Source organism: Phocoena sinus, chromosome 9, assembly GCF_008692025.1.
Source record: "Phocoena sinus isolate mPhoSin1 chromosome 9, mPhoSin1.pri, whole genome shotgun sequence".
NCBI lineage: Eukaryota > Metazoa > Chordata > Mammalia > Artiodactyla > Phocoenidae > Phocoena > Phocoena sinus.
The window spans coordinates 90,819,444-90,841,921 of NC_045771.1; the positions used below are offsets into that span (position 1 = coordinate 90,819,444).

Below are 22,478 nucleotides of genomic sequence, written 5' to 3' on the forward strand. Positions count from 1 at the left end.
GTTACATGGCATATTTACACATTTTCCTATCAATAAACAATTTTTAAAAGCTTGAAATAATACAATGCTCACCAACTACATCATCTTACAGACATCTCAAAAAAAATTCATTAGTTCCTTAATTATCGATCACCTATTACATGGCAAAGATTATGTAAATCATACTTTTTCCCACCTATGCATAAATCAAAAATGTTTGCATATAAGTATTGTTTTATCAGATTGAGAAAATATCAGTTACAATAAGAACATTAGTGGATAAAACAAACTTAGACTATCCCTTCCTTCTATAAAAAATATTTCATAAAATGCTTCTATGATAAATTTGAAAAATATTTTCTCATGATACATGGTGTTAATGTATCACCATATATCATCAGAAAACATTTTGTTGCAGCTTAGCAACAAAATTATAAAACTCAGAGGACAGACCATACACAGTAAAAATTAATGGAGGATATACTTTCTTTTTTTTTGTCACACCACACAACATAAAATACATTCACTATATATAAACCATGGTATAACTTAAATGTGATTTAAGTGTATCATCTTAACTAATGTTCAAAAAATGTTACAAATTTAGTAAGGCCCATCTAAATTTTCATCTAGTGCCAAGACTTTTCTTGAAGAAAAACCATAAATCAATGTGATATAATTTAATCCTGAAATCTGTACTATGTAGTTTTATTTTTTAATCATAATAATATGCATGAAAAATTACACATAAGTCTGCACTAAAAAAATTCTGCTTATTCTGTCAGTAAGACACCAGTATGATTTTAATTTTTACTTCCCTAATGCCTAATGATGCTGAGTATCATATATGTATATTTGCCATTCACGTATATTCTTTGGTGAAGTGTGTGTTCAAATCTTTTGCCTATTTTTTAATTGGGTTGTTTGTGTTCTTACCAATGTTGAAAGTTTTTTATATATTCTGGAAGCAAGTCCTTTATCAAATATACACTTGGCAAACATTTTCTGTCTATGGCTTGCTTGTCTTTTCATTCTTCTAGCAGCATCGCTCACAGAAGTTTTAAATTTTGATAATGTCTAACTTACCAATTTGTGTGTGGTGGGGAGAACTGTGCTTTGGGTTATATATCTAAGGAATCATTTTCTAATTCAGAGACATAAAAATGTTCTCCTACGTTTCCCTTTAGAAGTTCTGTAGTTTTAGGTTTTATATTTAGGACTATGATCCATTTTCAGTTTTCTTTTTTTCTTATATGAAGTAAGGTATAAATACAAGTTCACTGTTATACATATGGATATCCAATTTTCCCAGTACCATCTGTTGAAAAGACTCTCTTTTCTCCACTAAATGTGTCAAAAATCCGTTGTTCTTACATGTGTGTGTCTACTTCTGGGCTCTCTATTCCATTCCATTGACCTATTTGTCTATCTTTTTGTCTTGATTAGTATAAGTCATTGTAACAGGTCTTCAAATCAGGTATGGTTAATGCTCCAACTGTGCCTGTTTCTTGGGGTTTTTTTTAAGTTTTGGCTATTCTAGATCCTTTGCATTTCCATATGAATTTTAAAATCAGTTTGTCAATTTTAATAAAGGCCTGCTGGGATGCAGGTTGTAACTGTGCTGAATCTATACAAATCAATTTAGGGAAAATGGGCATATTAATAAACACTATAAAGTCTTCCAATTCACAATGTTTATTTACTTATTTAGGTCTTTTTAATTGTCCTCAACAATGTTTTCTAGTTGTCAGTATACAACTGTGTATCTTCTGTCAAATTCAACCCTAAGTAGTTCATATTTTCAATGCTATTATGAGTGGTATTTTTGAATTTCAACTTCCAATTGCTTGTTAATATTATACAGAAATAAAGGCAATTCCCTGGCAGTCCAGTGGTTAGGACTCCACACTTCCACTGCACGGGGCATGAGTTCGATCCCTGGCTGGGGAACTAAGATGCCCGCAAGCCACGCGGCACGACCAAAAACAAAAAAAAGAAATAAAACGAATTTTTGTATATTGATCATATATCCTGAAATCTTGCTAAACTCCTGTATTAGTTCTACAAACTTTTTTTTTGCGAACTCAAAACAAGATACTACTACACACCAATTAGAATGGCTAAAATTAAGATGACTGACTATAACGAGGGTTGACAAGGATGCAGAAAAAGTGCAGTTTTCATACACTTTAGGTAGAACACCAGGGCAATTTCTTTCAAAGTTAAACATACATCTACTATATGATCTGGTCATTCTGTATCTACATATTTATCAAAGAGAAATGAAAGCATATGTCCATAAAAATACCTGTATATGAATGTTCATAACAGCTTGATTTGTAATAGCCAAAAACTAGGAACAACTCAAATCAATCAACAGGTGAATGAATAAACCAACTGTGGGATACCCATATAATGGAAAACTACTCAGCAATGAAACGGAACGAGCTATTGATACACACAACATAGATGAATCTCAAAATAATTAAGGTGACTGAAAGAAGCCAAACAAAAACACAAACTGTATGATTCCATTTACATAAAGTTCATTAAAATGCCAACCAATCTATAGTAATAGAAGGCAGATCCATAAATGCCTGAGGAGGGATTACCAAGGGGCATAAGGAAACTTTTGGGGGGTGATAGTTATGTACCTTAATATTGGTGATGGTTTCATGTCAAAACTTGCCAAACTGTACATTTTCAATATGTTGCAGTTTACTGTATATCGCTTAGACCTCAATTTTTAAAAAAAAGAAAAGGTACCAGCATAATCGTCACTAGGCACCAGAATATACTTTCTAAATTGATATATAACTTTAAAGTGATATATAATTCACAAAGCATAAAATTCAACCTTTTAAAGCACACAATTCAGAGGCTTTTTTGTATGTTGACAAGGCTGTGCAACAATCACCACTATTTAACTGCAGAACATTTTCACCACTCTAAAGAGTGGTATCCATTAGCAGTCACTGACATTCCCCTCCAAGTCCCTCAGAATATAATTAACTTTCAGATGACAATGTATTTCATCTGGTCACTACATTTCAAGCCTCAAGACCTTTCAAGTTTGAGAGATTGGTTTTCAGTTAATCTCAGGGGCCTGCTACTCTTCATCATTTTATTCTTTCTAATGAGAGCCAGAACCATACAAATATAGACATTGATAATTTCAGAGATGCTCCAATCATAGAAACAGCATTTAGTGTACATGTGTAACTGTAATAATGATTACCAAATTATTACTTTTATTAAAACATTAATTCCAAATGTAGAAACTTTATCTCCCTCTTGGCTTCTCCTTATTATCAATGCCAGGACTGGCCAAGACTGAACCACAGTGGTGAATGATAAAGACATGATGCCTTTGAAATTTTTGAATAGCACATAATCTGCAAAGATTTAAAATTTAAATTAACACAATCCATTTTGAGATAACTCCATAATTTACTATACTTTCTCAACAACTTGTCATCGTTTAACATTTATAAAACTTTGGGTAAAGCCAAAGCCTCACTGGAAGGATAATGAGTTTATACTCTGCATTGTACCAACACAGAACATTATGATTAATAATTGTGCCTTTTTAAGAAATGAAACTGAGTTATTTGTAGTGAGGTGGATGGACCTAGAGTCTGTCATACAGAGTGAAGTAAGTCAGAAAGAGAAAAACAAACACCGTATGCTAACACATATATATGGAATCTAAAAACAAAAAAAAGTTCTGAAGAACCTAGGGGCAGGACAGGAATAAAGACGCAGATGCAGAGAATGGACGTGAGGACACGGGGAGGGGGAAGGGTAAGCTGGGACGAAGTGAAAGAGTAGCACTGACATATATATACACTACCAAATGTAAAATAGATAGCTAGTGGGAAGCATCTGCATGGCACAGGGAGATCAGCTGGGTGCTGTGCAACCACCTAGAGGGGTGGCATAAGGAGGGTGGGAGGGAGACGCAAGAGGGAAGGGATATGGGGATATATGTATACCTATAGTTGATTCACTTTGTTATACAGCAGAAACTAACACAACACTGGAAAGCAATTATACTCCAATGAAGATGTCAAAATAAATAATAAAATGTGCCTTTTTTAAAAAAAGAAGATATCACCATTTGCATTACAGCATCTGTTATTTCTAGGAGAGATGATAATCATAATCAAAATCTAGCAACTTTTTATTATGGAAGAGTATCAGTGATGACAAGTATACATAATAAACCTTGGAATAATTTGTGTTTGTTTTTAATGATTCTATTATTTGAGAGTTTACTTTTTGGAGCACAGAAATTAAATATGATAAAGCAAAAAATAACAGCTGATACTAAGATTTTTACACTTCTATATTTAGCACATATTGTGAAAAAACAGTGAAGCATTACTCACTGCTTTAAAATTAACTTTTTATATAATATATTCCAAGCACACTAAATCACAAGTTCAATATATTCCCATGATGTGCCTAAGCAATGTATTTGAGCATTATAAATTGAAATGTTGTTGAAGCATGCTTTGTGAAGGATATTACATTTCCTTAGTCAAAACAGGGAATAAGCATTACAGTATGACTATGTAATTGAAATATAGGAAAATTCAAAAAGAACATGTAATGCACATCTTTGATATTCTTTTGGCATAACTTTCAAAGCACGTTACTAAGCATTAGGAGACTCTTGATATTTAAGATGGATATAATCAAAGACCTTCTGAACCTAAAAAGGTACAAATTCCACTAAACACAACCACTTCAGAAAAATTACTGGGTACCCAATGAAAAGAAGAAAACCGCAAAGCCTCATTAAAATGCAGGTGTTAGGTAGTTCTTTAAGCACTTGGTAGGTATTCAAAAGTTTGCCTGAAAAATTATGAACTGCTTCATCATGGACCTTGCAACCTGTCAGTACTCAAAGCTGTGACTGCTGACACCCTTGAAGGTCAAGAGGCTGCTCTAAATGTTTAAGAAAAGAATGACGAATGAAGAAATGAATTCAACAGATCTTCTAGGCACCATGCCAACATGAGACTTGTCACCTAAAAAAGAGCATTTCTCCTGGACATTTCTCCTAGGGAAATGAAAACTTAGGTTCACATAAGACCTGTATACAAATGTTAAAGTAGCTCAATTTATAATCACCAAAAACTTGAAACAACCAAATTTCCTTCAACCAGTGAATCAATAAACAAAAGGACTTACCAAGCTCACTGAGACTCTGAGCAGCTTTTGTTATCTCTCTACTTCCCCCCTGCAGTTGTCCCTGGAGTCTCTTACTGAGATACAAGATGCGAATGATTCTCCGAAGCAAATCACAGGCAACCTGTGCAATGTTAAATAAGTAAAGTCAATCCATGAAGTTTTATTACTATGTGAATCTGTCTCTTCTTTCCAGATGCTAAAAATTCACTCATGTATTTTTTGTTTTCCATCAGTCAGAAATCTAAATAATCACAAGTCTTAAAAGGCAGCATTTTACAATAAGCTCCAATTTATCTCAAAGAGAATTTGGGATTGAGGTGCTATGAAACCTAAGCACTTTTCTCCTCAGTCGTAGACCAGTTTTCTTCTCTAGGCCAGTGGCTCTCAGTCTTGACTTCATATTAAATTCAAGTATGTAGGGGGACTTCCCTGGTGGTCCAGTGGTAAAGAATCCGTCTTTCAATGCAGGGGACGCCAGTTGGATCCCTCGTCGGGGAACTAAGATCCCACATGCCACGGGGAAACTAAGCCCATGTGCCACAACTAGAGAGAGAAAACCCGCACACCACAACTACAGAGAGAAGCCCGAGCACCACAACTAGAGAGAAGCCTGCGCGATGAAACTAAAGACCCCACATACTGCAACTAAGACCCGATGAGGCCAAAAAAATTCAAGTGTGTAAGTTCAAAACGTTCCAATGCCCAAGCAAGACAGAGCCCTGACCAATTAAAGCTGAAACAGTATTTCTTTTAATATCCTCATGCAGTCCCTGTGTGTGGCCAAGGTTGACAACCACTGTGCTAGGGCTGCTTAGCTTCCTACTACTGTTTCCTAGTTTCCAGTCCTAGTTTCTCTTTCCTAAGTCCGTAGGGGAACAGACTTAAAATGTCCAGTTTCACTAGATCTTAAAGAATAAGCATGCCCTTACTGATATTTCCTAATTTTTTTATTAATAACAAATTGTAAAAGATAAAGTTATTAAAACAAACCCAAAAAACCCTATCATTTATATGTCACCTTTTTTGTTACCAGATCCAATAGTGGGTCTTAACCTATCCAAAAGACTAAGACATGAAATAAAGATTTGTGTATTTCAAGACACTTTATTACAGAGGCAATCCAGGGCAATTGCCTGGGGAGAATGAAAAGGGAGACTGATGGAGCAATGCATACATAATGACCTTCAGCTTCAGTGGTGATAATAAAGAAAAGAGAGACAGTCTATGCTGCTGTATCACCACCATCTTTGAATGGCCCTGAAGCTGGATGAGAAGCAAGAACATCTCCCATGTAAGGAGGAAAATCCTAACTGGTAGCAATAAGAATTAAAAGCCCGGGCTTCCTTGGTGGCGCAGTGGTTGAGAGTCCGCCTGCCGATGCAGGGGATGCAGGTTCGTGCCCCGGTCCGGGAGGATCCTGCATGCTACGGAGCGGCTGGGCCCGTGAGCCATGGCTGCTGGGCCTGCACGTCCAGAGCCCATGCTCCGCAACGGGAGGCCACAGCAGTGAGAGGCCCGCGTACCGCAAAAAAAAAAAAAAAAAAAAGCTATTTAAAACTCCTAGGAAGACAGGGTCCCTGAGGCTTCAACTATAAACATTTTTTCTGAATGAAGTACACATACACCTCAGAGCCAAACACAGCCACACTCATGCACACACAACATACACAAACATATAATCAAATACACACTTACAAACATATGTATATCAAAGGCAGCCAAGTATTAAACATGTTTAGTTTTTACTGACTGCTTTTCTGAGTAACTGTAGTCTGAAGTACTTAAAATAATAAAAGAATGTCAAATAAGAATTTCTCCCTGTAAACTGGAAGATTTAGGCATCTTAATCTTTAATTAAATTTTATTTATTTTCTGAATAGGTAATAGAAGCATATAATTCAAAATTCAAAAGATTAGAAGATAAAAAGTCATCCTCATATTTTTATGTCTCAACTGTGCACTCACCAAAAACAACCACTGTTATCAGTTTCTTGCTTGTCAGAATTATATTTTTAGATGTACCATTTGGAATGTAGAATCCCAAGCAATCATTCCTCTTGGATTCTAAATACATCACGAGGAGAAATAACAGATCTAATCACCAAGAACTGTCCTTCCATAATTCCCAGTACCTACCCAATAAAGGATATGTCCTCAAACATGAAAGCTTTGAGCTTATTTCTAATGCTTTTCTGTTTAACCATACTTTATCTGTCACCAAGTCTTACTGATTATTCTTCTGTTGCATAACACAATGGCTATTCTACCTCTATTCCTATAAGCATCACCCTAATTCAAATCTTTATCACCTTCACCTTAACACTGTGGTCTCCTGGCTTGCTTTCCAGTCTCTTACTGAAATCCATCTTGCCAGATTTACCTTCTTAGAAACAGTTTTCAGCACTCCACCCCCTTTTTAATAAACCTCAGGGGCTCTCTAGTAACAGATCATGTTAAATCATCTTAGAAGAGCATTTAATAAAATCCTCAGTCAGGCTTCCCTGGTGGTGCAGTGGATAAGAATCTGCCTGCCAATGCAGCAGACACAGGTTCAATCTCTGGTCTGGGAAGATCCCACATGCTGTGGAGCAACTAAGCCCATGCGCCACAACTACTGAGACTGTGTGCCATAACTACTGAAGCCCGCGCGCTTAGAGCCCACGCACTGCAACGATGAGAAGCCCCACTTGCCGCAACTAAGACCCAATGCAGCCAAAAAAAAATAAATAAATTTATACATATAAAAAAAAATCCTCAGTCAACACGTCTTAGATAATCTTTAAGGCAGCAACTCTCACCATTTCCTAATATAGTTGCTTTCACTCCAATCAATTTCCTTTTCTTCCTTATTTTTCATTTCAGACTTTTATTATCAAATATATTATTCAGCACTAAAAGGAAAAGATCTATCAAGCCATGAAAAGACACAGAGGAATCTTAAATGCAGTTTACTAAGGGAAAGAGGCAATCTGAAAAGGCTACATACTATGTGATTCCAACTATATCACATTCTGGAAAAGACACAACTATGGAGACAGTAAACAGATTGGCGGTTGCCAGAAGTTGGGGGGATGAAGAGTCAGAGTACAGAGGATGTTTAGGGCACTGGAAATACTCCATATGATACTATAATGATGGATATATATATCATTATATATTTTTCAAAACCCACAGAATGTACACCAAGAGTGAACTATGGAATTTGATAATGATGTGTCAATGTAAGTTCATCCATTGTAACAAATGTGCCACTCTGGTGGCAGATGCTGATTAAGGGGGAGGCTATGCATGTGTGGGGCAAGGAATATATGGGAAATCTATATCTTTGTCTCAATTCTGCAGTGAATCTAAACTGCTCTAAAAAATTAAGTCTTTAAAAATATAGATTTAGATATTACAAATACAGTAAACTACATACAGAAATTATAGCAAGGGCTTCCCTGGTGGCACAGTGGTTAAGAATCCGCCTGCCAATGCAAAGGACACGGGTTAGAGCCCTGGTCCGGGAAGATCCCACATGCCTTGGAGCAACTAAGCCCGTGAGCCACAACTACTGAGCCTGTGCTCTAGAGCCCGTGCTCCACAACAAGAGGAGCCACGGCAAGGAGAAGCCCACACACCACAATGAAGAGTAGGCCCTGCTTGCCGCAACTAGAGAAAGCCCACATGCAGCAACGAAAATGCAACGCACTCAAAAATAAATAAATAAATAAATGTAAAAAAAAAAAAGAAATTATAGCTAAATGAACTTGGAACTATCATGCAGATCAGGAAACAAAACCAGGTCTGCCACTACAGAAGCCATCCATGTACCCACTACCAATCACAACACCCTCCAGCCATCCTCCCTACTCCCCCAGCCTAACCAAGACAAACACCATTCTGACTTTTGTGGTAATCCCTTCTTTACTTTCATTTATGGCTTTATATATACCTAAATGCTGTAGTTTAATTTTGCCCTTTTTGTTTTTATTTTTTTAACTTTATTTTTTGCCTTCCTTGGGTCTTCATTGCTGAGTGCAGGCTTTCTCTAGCTGTGGCAAGCAGGGGTTACTCTTCGTTGCAGTGCACAGGCTTCTCATTGTGGTGGCTTCTCCTGCTGCAGAGCGTGGGCTCTACGCGCACAGGCTTCAGTAGCTGCAGCACATGGGCTTCAGTAGTGGCGGCAATGTGGGCTCGGTAGCTGTGGCACACGGGCTCAGTAGTTGTGGCTAGTGGGCTCTACAGCGCAGGCTTAGTAGTTGTGGTACACAGGCTTAGTTGCTCTGTGGCATGTGGGATCTTCCCAGACCAGGGATTGAACCTGTGTCCCCTGCATTGGCAGGCAGATTCTTAACCACTGCGCCACCAGGAAAGTCCTAATTTTGCCCTTTTAAAATCTAAATGGGTTCGTTTAGCATCTCTTTTTTTTCTTCTGCAATCTGTTGAATATACGGGATCATCTATCCTATACAGTTTCCCACAGACTGCTTTTAGTTGATTGCCTTCCCCTAGTTTAACAAGTCCCTCTGTCTTCTACATTCCTTATACTTTAGTAGATGGATGTAGGCAGCTTCATCAGATACAGGTTTAATATTCTGGGCAAATTTATTCATTAGGTAGTAGTGTATTTATAACATATGTATGATTCTCTGTGTTGTTAGCAGCCACTGATAATATCAAAATCTATTACAGCATAATGAATACAAAATGGTGATACTCTAGTTATGTCATTTTGCCTTTATTTGCTAGCTTATAAAACATCTCTATGAGAACAAACTTTACCTCATCTATATTAGTTTACCCAGTGGTACTGTTCATATAGAATAGTAAGAATAAATGCCAGATTCTTTCTACTGGTTTATCAGTTTTCAAAACTGAGGACTGCTTTCCTAATAGCCACCGAAGATGAACAATTGGTTCATTGTTTTGGATATCATTATGAACTCACAGATTTAAACATAATATAAGATGCCAATCCATTGTAGCTCTTATCCTTATAGATGCTCACAATGTCCCATTTTTGGCCAGTCAGAGCTTCTGAGGGTGATCACCTGTACTGATTTGCCTGAGACTGAGAGGTTTCCTGGGACATGGGACTTGCAGTGCTAAAACTGACATAGTTGGTCACCCTAGGGCCTCTCCAAGTTGGCTCCTAAAGCCTTTTATCATGACTCTAGTTAATAGTTATTGATACTTCCCTTCGTATATGGTATAAAAATATTCCAGGATCATTTTGCATATTTCATGCCCCAGATCTGGGATCAAAGATCTATCAAAGAATCCCTGATTTCTTTTAGAAGTCAGCAGCATTTGAAGACCACATTCTGGGAGCTAGGCTTGCTCAATTCTGAGACTTTTTGGTAGACATAGGTAGGAAATGTCAAAATTTAAATATTCATTTGCTTGATTCCACAATACACATAAAATAGTCTCAGATTAACATTATACATACACATATGTATAAAAATATATACATATAATGTATATACCATTATAAGATAAAATTAAAATATCTCATGAGTTCATATTGATAATTGTACTTAAAAATCAGGAGCACAGGGTGTTTACCTAATCTTCTAACTTACATCTACAAATTATCTCTTCCACACAGAGACTCCTGGCTCCAGAGACATAACAGATAACAGAATTCGAGTATTTAAAATTATTCATTTGCTTTGCTACACAATACAAACAAAACATTACCTGAATGCAAAACCAACACTACAGGGCTTCCCGGGTGGCAGAGGGTTAAGAACCCACCTGCCAATGTCGAGGACTTGGGTTCAAGGCCTGATCTTGGAAGATCCCACATGACGCGGAACAACTAAGCCCGTGCGCCACAACTACTGAGCCTGCACTTTAGAGGCCGCAAGCCACAACTATTGAGGCTGCGTGCCACAAGTACTGAGGCCCGAGCACCTAGAGCCCATGCTCCACAACAAGAGGCCACCACAATGAGAAGCCCATGCACCGCAATGAAGAGCAGCCCCTGCTTGCCACAACTGGAGGAAGCCCACGCGCAGCAACACAAACCAAAAACGCAGCCAAAAACACACCAATACTAAAAACACAAATATGACTGCTGAAGACAGTTTAAAAAAACTGTTCTGCACATACTCTGCCCACAATGTTCTACAGCTGAATTTTATTTCTTTGTCAAAACATACAGCCATTACACACTACTGTATCTCTCTCATTTAATCCTAGTTCTAATGCTCATCACTACTTTTTACTTTGCTGTTTCTCTACTCATTTTGATTGTCTCAAGTACATTGTCTATCAGATTCCTAAAGAAAGGGTCATAGGGGCAACAGTCCCTGGATTCTATGAGGATGGCTGTCTCTGTATGTCAAAATCAGTTTGGCTGCTGTATCAATTATCTTTTGCTGCATAAGAAACCAGCCCAAAATGTAGTGATTTTAAATGAATTGTTCTTCCTCACAATTCTGTGAGTCAGGAATTTGGGCAGGGTTCAAGTGTTCCACATGGTATCCCTGGGATTACTCACTCTGCTGCACTCAGCTAACATGAGGCTTCACTCCCATGTCTGGCTGCCTCACTGCTTCTCTACCTATCATCTACTCACGGCCAGCATGGGCTTCCCCACAGCATGACAGTCTCACAATGGCTGGACTTCTTACATGGACAGTGGCTTTCCCAGAGCAGAAACAAAAGCTGCTATGCCCCCTAAACGCTAGCCCCCAGGCTAGCCCAGCATCACTTCCACCAGCAGGGGTTCTCTGGTTTTGCTATCTTAGTTCCTCTATATGTTTTCGCAGTGTTTAGGAACAATGGCAACTTACGCTGGTGTTGTTATCTTTCTTCTTCCTTCCTTCCTAATATATTCACTTGTTTGGTGGATAATTATAAAGCCAGTAAACTAAATCATCATCCTATAGAACAATGTAGATAAAATTATTTGATATCATAACAACTGAAAACTAAAAAGGACCCTACAAAAGTATACGATGAAAACCACATACATGTAAAACACAAACATAAAAAAAGAGAAAAGGTTTTATGAACCATTTCTTCCTTCCTCTTTCCAACATTCTCTCAAACTTTCTTACTTATATAGTTTCAGTTAAAAAACTAAATTAAAAACTTCAACTTGAAGAGGGCAGACAGCAGAAGCAAGAAAAACTACAATCCTGCAGCCTGTGGAACAATAACCACATTCAAATAAAGACAGACAAATGAAAAGGCAGAGGGCTATGTACCAGATGAAGGAACAAGATAAAACCCCAGAAAAACACCTAATGAAGTGGAGATAGGCAACCTTCCAGAGAAAGAATTCAGAATGATGATAGTAAAGATGACCCAGGACCTCGGGAAAAGAATGGAGGCAAGGTCAAGAAGATGCAAGAAATGTTTAACAAAGACCTAGAAGAAATAAAGAACAAACAAACAGAGATGAATACAATAACTGAAATGAAAAATACACTAGAAGGAATCAATAGCAGAATAACTGAGGCAGAAGAACGGATAAGTGACCTGTAAGATAGAATGGTGGAGTTAACTGCTGCAGAACAGAATAAAGAATGCAAAGAAATGCAGACAGCCTTAGAGACCTCTCGGACAACATTAAATGCAACAACATTCGCATTATAGGGGACACAGAAGGAGAAGAGAGAGAGAAAGGACCTGAGGAAATATTTGAAGAGATTATAGTTGAAAACTTCCCTAACATGGGAAAGGAAATAGCCATCCAAGTCCAGGAAACACAGAGAGTCCCATACAGGAGAAACACACCAAGACACATAGTAATCAAATTGGCAAAAATTAAAGACAAATAAAAATTATTGAAAGCAGTAAGAGAAAAACGACAAATAACATACAAGGGAACTCCCATAAGGTTAACAGCTGATTTCTCAGCAGAAACTCTACAAGCCAGAAGGGAGTGGCATGATATACTTAAAGTGATGAAAGGGAAGAACCTACAACCAAGATTACTCTACCCAGCAAGGATCTCATTCAGATATGATGGAGAAATCAAAAGCTTTACAGACAAGCAAAAGCTAAGAGAATTCAGCACCACCAAACCAGCTCTACAAAAAATGCTAAAGGAACTTTTCTAAGTGGGAAACACAAGAGAAGAAAAGGATCTACAAAAACAAACCCCAAACAATTAAGAAAATGGTAATAGGAACATACATATCGATAATTACCTTAAACGTGAATGGATTAAATGCTCCAACCAAAGACACAGGCTTGTTGAATGGATACAAAAACAAGACCCATATATATGCTGTCTACAAGAGACCCACTTCAGACGTACAGACTGAAAGTGAGGGGAGGGTAAAAGATATTCCTTGCAAATGGAAATCAAAAGAAAGCTGGAATAGCAGTACTCTGAGATAAAACAGACTTTAAAATAAAGAATGTCAAAAGAGACAAGGAAGGACACTACATAATGATCAACGGATCAATCCAAGAAGAAAATGTAACAATTATAAATATATATGCACCCAACATACGAGTACCTCAATACATAAGGCAACTGCTAACAGCTATAAAAGAGGAAATCGACAGTAACACAATAATAGTGGGGGACCTTAACACCTCACTTACACCAATGGACAGATCATGCAAACAGAAAATTAATAAGGAAACACAAGCTTTAAATGACACAATAGACCAGATAGATTTAATTGATATTTACAGGACATTGCAAACAAAACAGCAGATTACACTTTCTGCTCAAGTGTGCATGGAACATTCTCTAGGATAGATCACATCTTGGGTCACAAATCAAGCCTCAGTAAATTTAAGAAAATTGAAATCATATCAAGCATCTTTTCTAACCACAATGCTATGAGATTAGAAATCAATTACAGGGGAAAAAATGTAAAAAACACAAACACATGAGGCTAAACAATACGTTACTAAATAACCAAGAGGTCACTGAAGAAATCAAAGAAAAAATCAAAAAATACCTAGAGATAAATGACAATGAAAACACAATGATCCAAAACCTATGGGATGCAGCAAAAGCAGTTCTAAGAGGGAAGTTTACAGCTACACAAGCCGACCTCAAGAAACAACAAAAATCTCAAATAAACAATCCAACCTTACACCTAAAGGAACTAAAGAAAGAAGAACAAACAAAACCCAAAGCGAGCTGAAGGAAAGAAATCATAAAGATCAGAGGAGGAATAAATGAAATAGAAACAAAGAAAACAATAGCAAAGATCAATAAAACTAAAACCTGGTTCTTTGAGAAGATAAACAAAATTGATAAACCATTAGCCAGACTCATCAAGAAAAAGAAGGAGAGGATTCAAATCAATAAAATTAGAAACGAAAAAGGAGAAGTTACAACAGACACCACAAAAATACAAAGCATCCTAAGAGACTACTACAAGCAACTCTATGCCAATAAAATGGACAACCTGGAAGAAATGGACAAACTCTTAGGAAGGTATAACCTTCCAAGACTGAACCAGGAAGAAATAGAAAATATGAACAGACCAATCACAAGTAATGAAAATGAAACTGTGATTAAAAATCTTCCAACAAACAAAAGTCCAGGACCAGATGGCTTCACATTTTTGATCCACCTCCTAGAGTAATGGAAATAAAAACAAAAATAAACAAATGGGACCTAATGAAACTTAAAAGCTTCTGCACAGCAAAGGAAACCATAAACAAGACGAAAGGACAACCCTCAGAATGGGAGAAAATATTTGCAAATGAAGCAACAAAGGATTAATCTCCAAAATATATAAACATCTCATGCAGCTCAATATTAAAAAAACAAACAACCCAATCCAAAAATGGGCAGAAGAGTTAAATAGACATTTCTCCAATGAAGACGTACAGATGGCCAAGAAGCACATGAAAAGCTGCTCAACATCACCAATCATTAGAGAAATGCAAATCAAAACTACAATGAGGTATTATCTCACACCAGTTAGAATGGGCATCATCAGAAAATCTACAAACAACAAATGCTGGAGAGGGTGTGGAGAAAAGGGAACCCTCTTGCACTGTTGGTGGGAATGTAAATTGACATAGCCACTATGGAGAACAGTATGGAGGTTCCTTAAAAAACTAAAAACAGGCCTTCTCTGGTGGCACAGTGGTTGAGAATCCGCCTGCCAATGCAGGGGACATGGGTTCGTGCCCTGGTCCGGGAAGATCCCACATGCTGCGGAGCGGCTGGGCCCGTGAGCCATGGCCACTGAGCTTGCGCGTCCGGAACCTGTGCTCCGCAACGGGAGAGGCCACAACAGTGAGAGGCCCATGTACCGCAAAAAAAATAAATAAATAAAACTAAAAACAGAACTACCATACAACCCAGCAATCCCACTACTGGGCATATACCCAGAGAAAACCATAATTCAAAAAGACACATGCACCCCAATGTTCACTGCAGCACTATTTACAATAGCCAGGTCATGGAAGCAACCTAAATGCCCATCAACAGATGAACGGATAAAGAAGACGTGGTACATATATACAATGGGATATTACTCAGCCATAAAAAGGAACGAAATTCGGTCATTTGTTGAGACGTGGATGGATCTAGACACTGTCATACAGAGTGAAGTAAGTCAGAAAGATAAAAACAAATATCATATATTAACGCATATATGTGGAACCTAGAAAATGGTACAGATGAACTGGTTTGCAGGGCATAAGTTGAGACACAGATGTAGAGAACAAACGTATGGACACCAAGGGGGGAAGTGGCGGGGGTGGGGTGGTGGTGTGATGTATTGGAAGATTGGGATTGATGTGTATAAAATGGATAACTAATAAGGACCTGCTGCTGTACAATAAATAAAATAAAATTCAAAAAAACACTTCAAATTGAAAAGTTAATACGTGTGTGACTTAAAAAATTAAAAAGTGAAATGATAAAAAATGCAAAAAATTAAAAAGATAAAAAAACTTATATGTACATATGTGAATTACACCTCAATAAAGCTGTTATATTTTTGAAAACATGATTAGAAGTGTTAAAAACTTATAAGATTTGAAAGTTTAAAAACTCTTTCTTATATAATGTTGAAGTTAAAAAAATTTAAATATTCTATGTAAGGGATAATAAGCTCTTAAAAATTTCTTTCTGAAAAACTCTGAGGCAGTTCATAAGCAAACAATGTTACTAAAAAGAGCTAAGATAGAGATGATTCTTGGGGTGATAATTAAATTCAACTCCTGTATTCATGTATATAGATGAAGTCAGAAGCTTCTGCTCAAAGAAAGAAAAGGCTTTCTGCAAAGAGAGTGAAATGGGGATAAAAAGCAAAAGAAATTAAATGTAGAAGTACTTTCTTCTAATTGAGGGTACAATCATAGGGATTTTACGTTCAAGGCAAAAATAACTTCATAGCTATTTCTTTCTTGCTTTCTTATACAACATGCATTTAAATGAAGATCTCAAAGGATAAAAAGATTAAACAGAAACATTAACGTTTCCCCAAAGTTTAAAATGGAAATGTCTAGTCAAAGTGAACAGAATAAAAATGGTTAAAACATAAATAAACTTCCAAAGAGCCCTTAGACTTCAAAGCAGTTTGAATGGCAACAAATTTCTAAGATGAACTTCCTTCCTAAAGGTAAGACTGCATATGAGTCAATTCAGGAAAAATTAAATACTGGAAATAAAGATATCAAACTGTACCTCGACATTTTTCTTTTTCTTTTCTCTCCCTTCCTTTATAATAATTTGACCAAAGTTATTCAACCTACTTGCCCCTATACAGTAGTGTAATATTTTTTACAATAAGAGTATAGAAAATTAGGGCTAATATTAGAGCGAAAATTAATAATATTTAACAACAATAATAAATATAAAAAGTGTTTATCTTAAACACAAACAATCCTGACCTCTCATGCTTACATAACCATAAAAAATAAAAGCATTCAAAAAAGAAACTATCACAGTTTCATAGAATCGCAGCATTTTAGAGCTGGAAGAGAATTCACAGATCCAGTCCAAACTTTCACTGTAAAAAGATACTAAACCACCATGACCGCAACAACAAAAATGGTAATTACGTAAAGTGAAATATGTGTTACTAACCTCACTGTGGTAAACATTTCACAGTACATACATGTACCAAATTATCACATTATACATCTTAAATGTACATGTAATATGTCAATTATATCTCAAAGCCGGAAAAAAAGATAACTAAAGTTTGTTCATGACCATGCAGCTAGAGGGATGAAGAGTGAAGTCAGGTCTCATAACTCCTAGTCCAGTGCTTTCATCTGTGCTTCATCAACCTAGATTTGATTTTAATTTTTCTACCTACAAGCAAGTTTCTGAAAAACAGAAATTGTATCTTCTACTTTTTTACGAATCAAAAGCACAGAATACTAAATTTAGAGAAAGAAATTCTGTTTTATCTTAACACTGCTGCATAATGGCTATATGAACTTCAGCAAGTAACTCTTAGAACCTCAGTTTACTCACGCATAAACGTGATGAGATATGTAACTTCTAAACATAATTATTGAATTAGAATACTTGAAATTTTCCATACATTTTAAAGTCCCAAATACACATGAAAAAAAAATTTTATCCTGAATACATATCTAGCTAGGTGGTAAAAATAAATAAGATTCTTAAAACTTACTGTCAAAAGATTGTAGTAAACAAAGGCAAAAAAAAGAAGTGCATGATTCTGACATGTTTAAGATCTGGAGTTGAACGCAAAGAAGTGAACTTAAATGTTTAATTTAACAAATTAAATTTTAATGTATTGCTTAAAATTAAGCAGAAATCTATAATCAAAACATTGTGTGACGCACACGAATACTAATACTCCTGAACAGTGCTGTAACACTCCTATGTCTTCATATACAAAAACATTTTAAAGTTTACTAAACTAAAAGTTAATTTCCATCTATGTCCAAAAGACCAAGATGTTTATAAAATTTCATTTTATTAGAGAGAAGTCTGTAAAGAAGATATAAGCAGCATAATCACTTTTCTTAGTTAATACCATCCTTACATATTAGTCTATTCTATCGTAAGAAAAAGAATGCCAGGGGCTTCCCTGGTGACGCAGTGGTTGAGAATCTGCCTGCCAATGAAGGGGACACGGGTTCGAGCCCTGGTCCGGGAAGATCCCACATGCCGTGGAGCAACTGGGCCCGTAAGCCACAACTACTGAGCCTGCGCGTCTGGAGCTTGTGCTCTGCAACGAGAGGCCGCGACAGTGAGAGGCCCACGCACCACGATGAAGAGTGGCCCCTGCTTGCCGCAACTTGAGAAAGCCCTCGCACAGAAACGAAGACCCAACACAGCCAAAAATAAATTAATTAATTTAAAAAATAATAATAAAAATAAATAAAAGTCAAAATACTGGGGGGGACGAGGGGAAGATGGTGGAAAAGTAAGACGTGGAGATCACCTTCCTCCCCACAGATACACCAGAAATACATCTACACGTTGAACAACTCCTACAGAACACCTACTAAACGCTGGCAGAAGACCTCAGACATCCCAAAAAGCAAGAAAGCCCCCACGTACCTGGGTAGGGCAAAAGAAAAAAGAATAAACAAAGACCAAAACATAGGGACGGTACCTGCACCAGTGGGAGGGAGCTGTTAAGCAGGAAAGGTTTCCACACACTAGGAAGCCCCTTTGCGGGCAGAGACTGTGGGTGGTAGACGGGGAAAGCTTCGGAGCTGCAGAGGAGAGCACAGCAACAGGGGTGCGGAGTGCAAAGCGGAGAGATTCCCGCACAGAGGATCGGTGCTTGTCTGCTCATCCACCGGGGTGGGCGGGGCTGGGAGCTGAGGCTCGGGCTTCAGTCGGAGTGCCGGGAGAGCACTGGGGTTGGCGGCGTGAACACAGCCTGCAGGGGGCTAGTGCACCATGGCTAGTGGGGAGGGAGTCCGGGGAAAAGTCTGGACGTGCCAAAGAGCCAAGAAACTTTTTCTTCCCTCTTTGTTTCCTGGTGTGCGAGGAGAGGGGATTAAGAGCGCTGCTTAAAGGAGCTCCAGAAACGGGCGCAAGCCGGAGATAAAAGCACAGACCCTGGAGACGGGCATGAGACGCTAAGGCTGCTGCTGCCGCCACCAAGAAGCCTGTGTGCAAGCACAGGTCACTATCCACACCCATCTTCCGGGGGCCTGTGCAGCCCGCCACTGCCAGGGTCCCGGGATCCAGGGACAACTTCCCCGGGAGAATGCATGGCGCGCCTCAGGCTGGTGCGACATCACACCGGCCTCTGCCATCGCAGGCTCGCCCCGCACTCCGTACCCCTACCTCCCCCCGTCCTGAGTGAGCCAGAGTCCCCTAAGCAGCTGCTCCTTTAACCCCGACCTATCTGAGCGAAGAACAAAGGGCCTCCAGCGACCTACATGCAGAGGCGGGCCAAATCCAAATCTGAGCCCCTGGAGCTGTGAGAACAAAGAAGAGAAAGGGAAATCTCTCCCGGATGCCTCAGAAGCAGCGGATTAAAGCTCCACAAACGTGCTTCCCTGGTGGCGCAGTGGTTGAGAGTCCACCTGCCGATGCAGGGGACACAGGTTCATGCCCCGGTCCAGGAAGATCCCACATGCCGCGGAGCAGTTACACCCATTAGCCGTGGTCGCGGAGCCTGCGCATCCGGAGCCTGTGCTCCGCAACAGGAGAGGCCACAACAGTGAGAGGCACGTGTACCGCAAAAAAAAAAAAAAAAAAAGTTCCACAATCAACTTAATGTACCCTGCTTCTCTGAAACAGATGAATAGACAACGAACTATCCCAAATTGAGGAGGCAGACTTTGAGAGCAAGATTTATGATTTTCCCCTTTTCCTTTTCGTGAGTGTGTATGTATGTATGCTTCTGTGTGAGATTTTGTCTGTAGAGCTTTGCTTCCACCATTTGTCCTAGGGTTCTACCTGTCCGTTTTCTTTTCTTTTAAAAAAATTTTTTTTCATAATAATTATTTTTTATTTTAATAACTTTATTTATCTTACTTTATTTTATCTTCTTTCCTTCCTTCCCTCTTTCCTTCCTTCCTCCCTCCCTGCTTGCTTCCTTCCTTAATTCCTTCCTTCTTTCTTTCTTTCAACGTTTTCTCCCTTTTATTCTGAGCCGTGTGGATGAAAGGCTCTTGGTGCTGCAGCCAGGAGTCAGTGCTGTGCCTCTGAGGTGGGAGAGCCAACTTCAGGACACTGGTCCACAAGAGACCTCCCAGCTCCACGTAATATAAAACGGCGAAAATCTCCCAGAGATCTCCATCTCAACACCAGCACCCAGCTTCACTCAAAGACCAGCAAGCCACAGTGCTGGACACCCTACACCAAACAACTAGCAAGACAGGAACACAACCCCACCCATTAGCAGAGAGGCTGCCTAAAATCATAAAAAGTCCACAGACACCCCAAAACAGACCACCAGACGTGGACCTGCCCACCAGAAAGACAAGATCCAGCCTCATCCACCGGAACACAGGCACTAGTCTCCTCCACCAGGAAGCCTACACAACCCACTGAACCAACTTTAGCCACTGGGGACAGACACAAAAACAACGGGAACTACAAACCTGCAGCCAGCAAAAAGGAGACCCCAAACACAGTAAGATAAGCAAAATGAGAAGACAGAAAAACACACTGCAGATGAAGGAGCAAGATAAAAACCCATCAGACCTAACAAATGAAGAGGAAATAGGCAGTCTACCTGAAAAAGAATTCAGAATAATGATAGTAAAGATAATCCAAAATCTTGGAAATAGACAACATGCAAGAAACATTTAACAAGGACCTAGAAGAACTAAAGATGAAACAAGCAATGATGAACAACACAATAAATGAAATTAAAAATACTCTAGATGGGATCAATAGCAGAATAACTGAGGCAGAAGAACGGATAAGTGACCTGGAAGATAAAATAGTGGAAATAACTACTGCAGAGCCGAATAAAGAAAAAAGAATGAAAAGAACTGAGGACAGTCTCAGAGACCTCTGGGACAACATTAAACACACCAACATTCGAATTATAGGGGTTCCAGAAGAAGAAGAGAAAAAGAAAGGGACTGAGAAAATAATTGAAGAGATTATAGTTGAAAAGATCCCTAATATGGGAAAGGAAATAGTTAATCAAGTCCAGGAAGCACAGAGAGTCCCACACAGGATAAATCCAAGGAGAAATACGCCAAGACACATATTAATCAAACTGTCAAAAATTAAATACAAAGAAAACATATTAAAAGCAGCAAGGGAACAACAACAAATAACACACACAGGAATCCCCATAAGGTTAACAGCTGATCTTTCAGCAGAAACTCTGCAAGCCAGAAGGGACTGGCAGGACATATTTAAAGTGATGAAGGAGAAAAACCTGCAAAGATTACTCTACCCAGCAAGGATCTCATTCAGATATGATGGAGAAATTAAAACCTTTACAGACAAGCAAAAGCTGAGAGAGTTCAGCACCACCAAACCAGCTTTACAACAAATGCTAAAGGAACTTCTCTAGGCAAGAAACACAAGAGAAGGAAAACACCTACAATAACGAACCCAAAACAATTAAGAAAATGGGAATAGGAACATACATATTGATAATTACCTTAAATGTAAATGGACTAAATGCTCCCACCAAAAGACACAGATTGGCTGAATGGATACAAAAACAAGACCCATATATATGCTGTCTAAAAGAGACCCACTTCAGACCTAGGGACACATACAGACTGAAAGTAAGGGGATGGAAAAAGATATTCCATGCAAATGGAAACCAAAAGAAAGCTGGAATGGCAATTCTCATATCAGACAAAACAGACTTTTAACTAAAGACTATTAGAAGAGACAAAGAAGGAGACTACATAATGATCAAGGGATCGATCCAAGAAGAAGATATAACAATTGTAAATATTTATGCACCCAACATAGGAGCACCTCAATACATAAGGCAAATACTAACAGCCATGAAAGGGGAAATCGACATAAACACATTCATAGTAGGGGAGTTTAACACCCCACTTTCACCAATGGACAGATCATCCAAAATGAAAATAAATAAGGAAACACAAGCTTTAAATGATACATTAAACAAGATGGACTTAATTGATATTTATAGCACATTCCATCCAAAAACAACAGAATACACATTTTTCTCAAATGCTCATGGAACACTCTCCAGGATAGATCTTATCTTGGGTCACAAACCAAGCCTTGGTAAATTTCAGAATACTGAAATTGTATCAAGTATCTTTTCCGACCACAAGGCTATAAGACTAGATATCAATTACAGGAATAGATCTGTAAAAAATACAAACACATGGAGGCTAAACAATACACTACTTAATAACGAAGTGATCACTGAAGAAATCAAAGAGGAAATAAAAAAATACCTAGAAACAAATGA

General features: G+C 38.2%; 1 protein-coding gene across 2 annotated transcripts in view; it reads right to left on the minus strand.

Moving 5' to 3' along the window:
- Positions 1 to 22,478, minus strand: part of COG5 (component of oligomeric golgi complex 5) — a 293,055-nt gene that overhangs the window by 244,012 nt on the left and 26,565 nt on the right. For both annotated transcript variants that reach the window (XM_032642661.1, XM_032642660.1), the window contains exon 6: positions 5,179 to 5,299. In XM_032642661.1, coding sequence (XP_032498552.1) covers positions 5,179 to 5,299 — 121 coding nt within the window. The remainder of the gene's footprint in view (positions 1 to 5,178; positions 5,300 to 22,478) is intronic.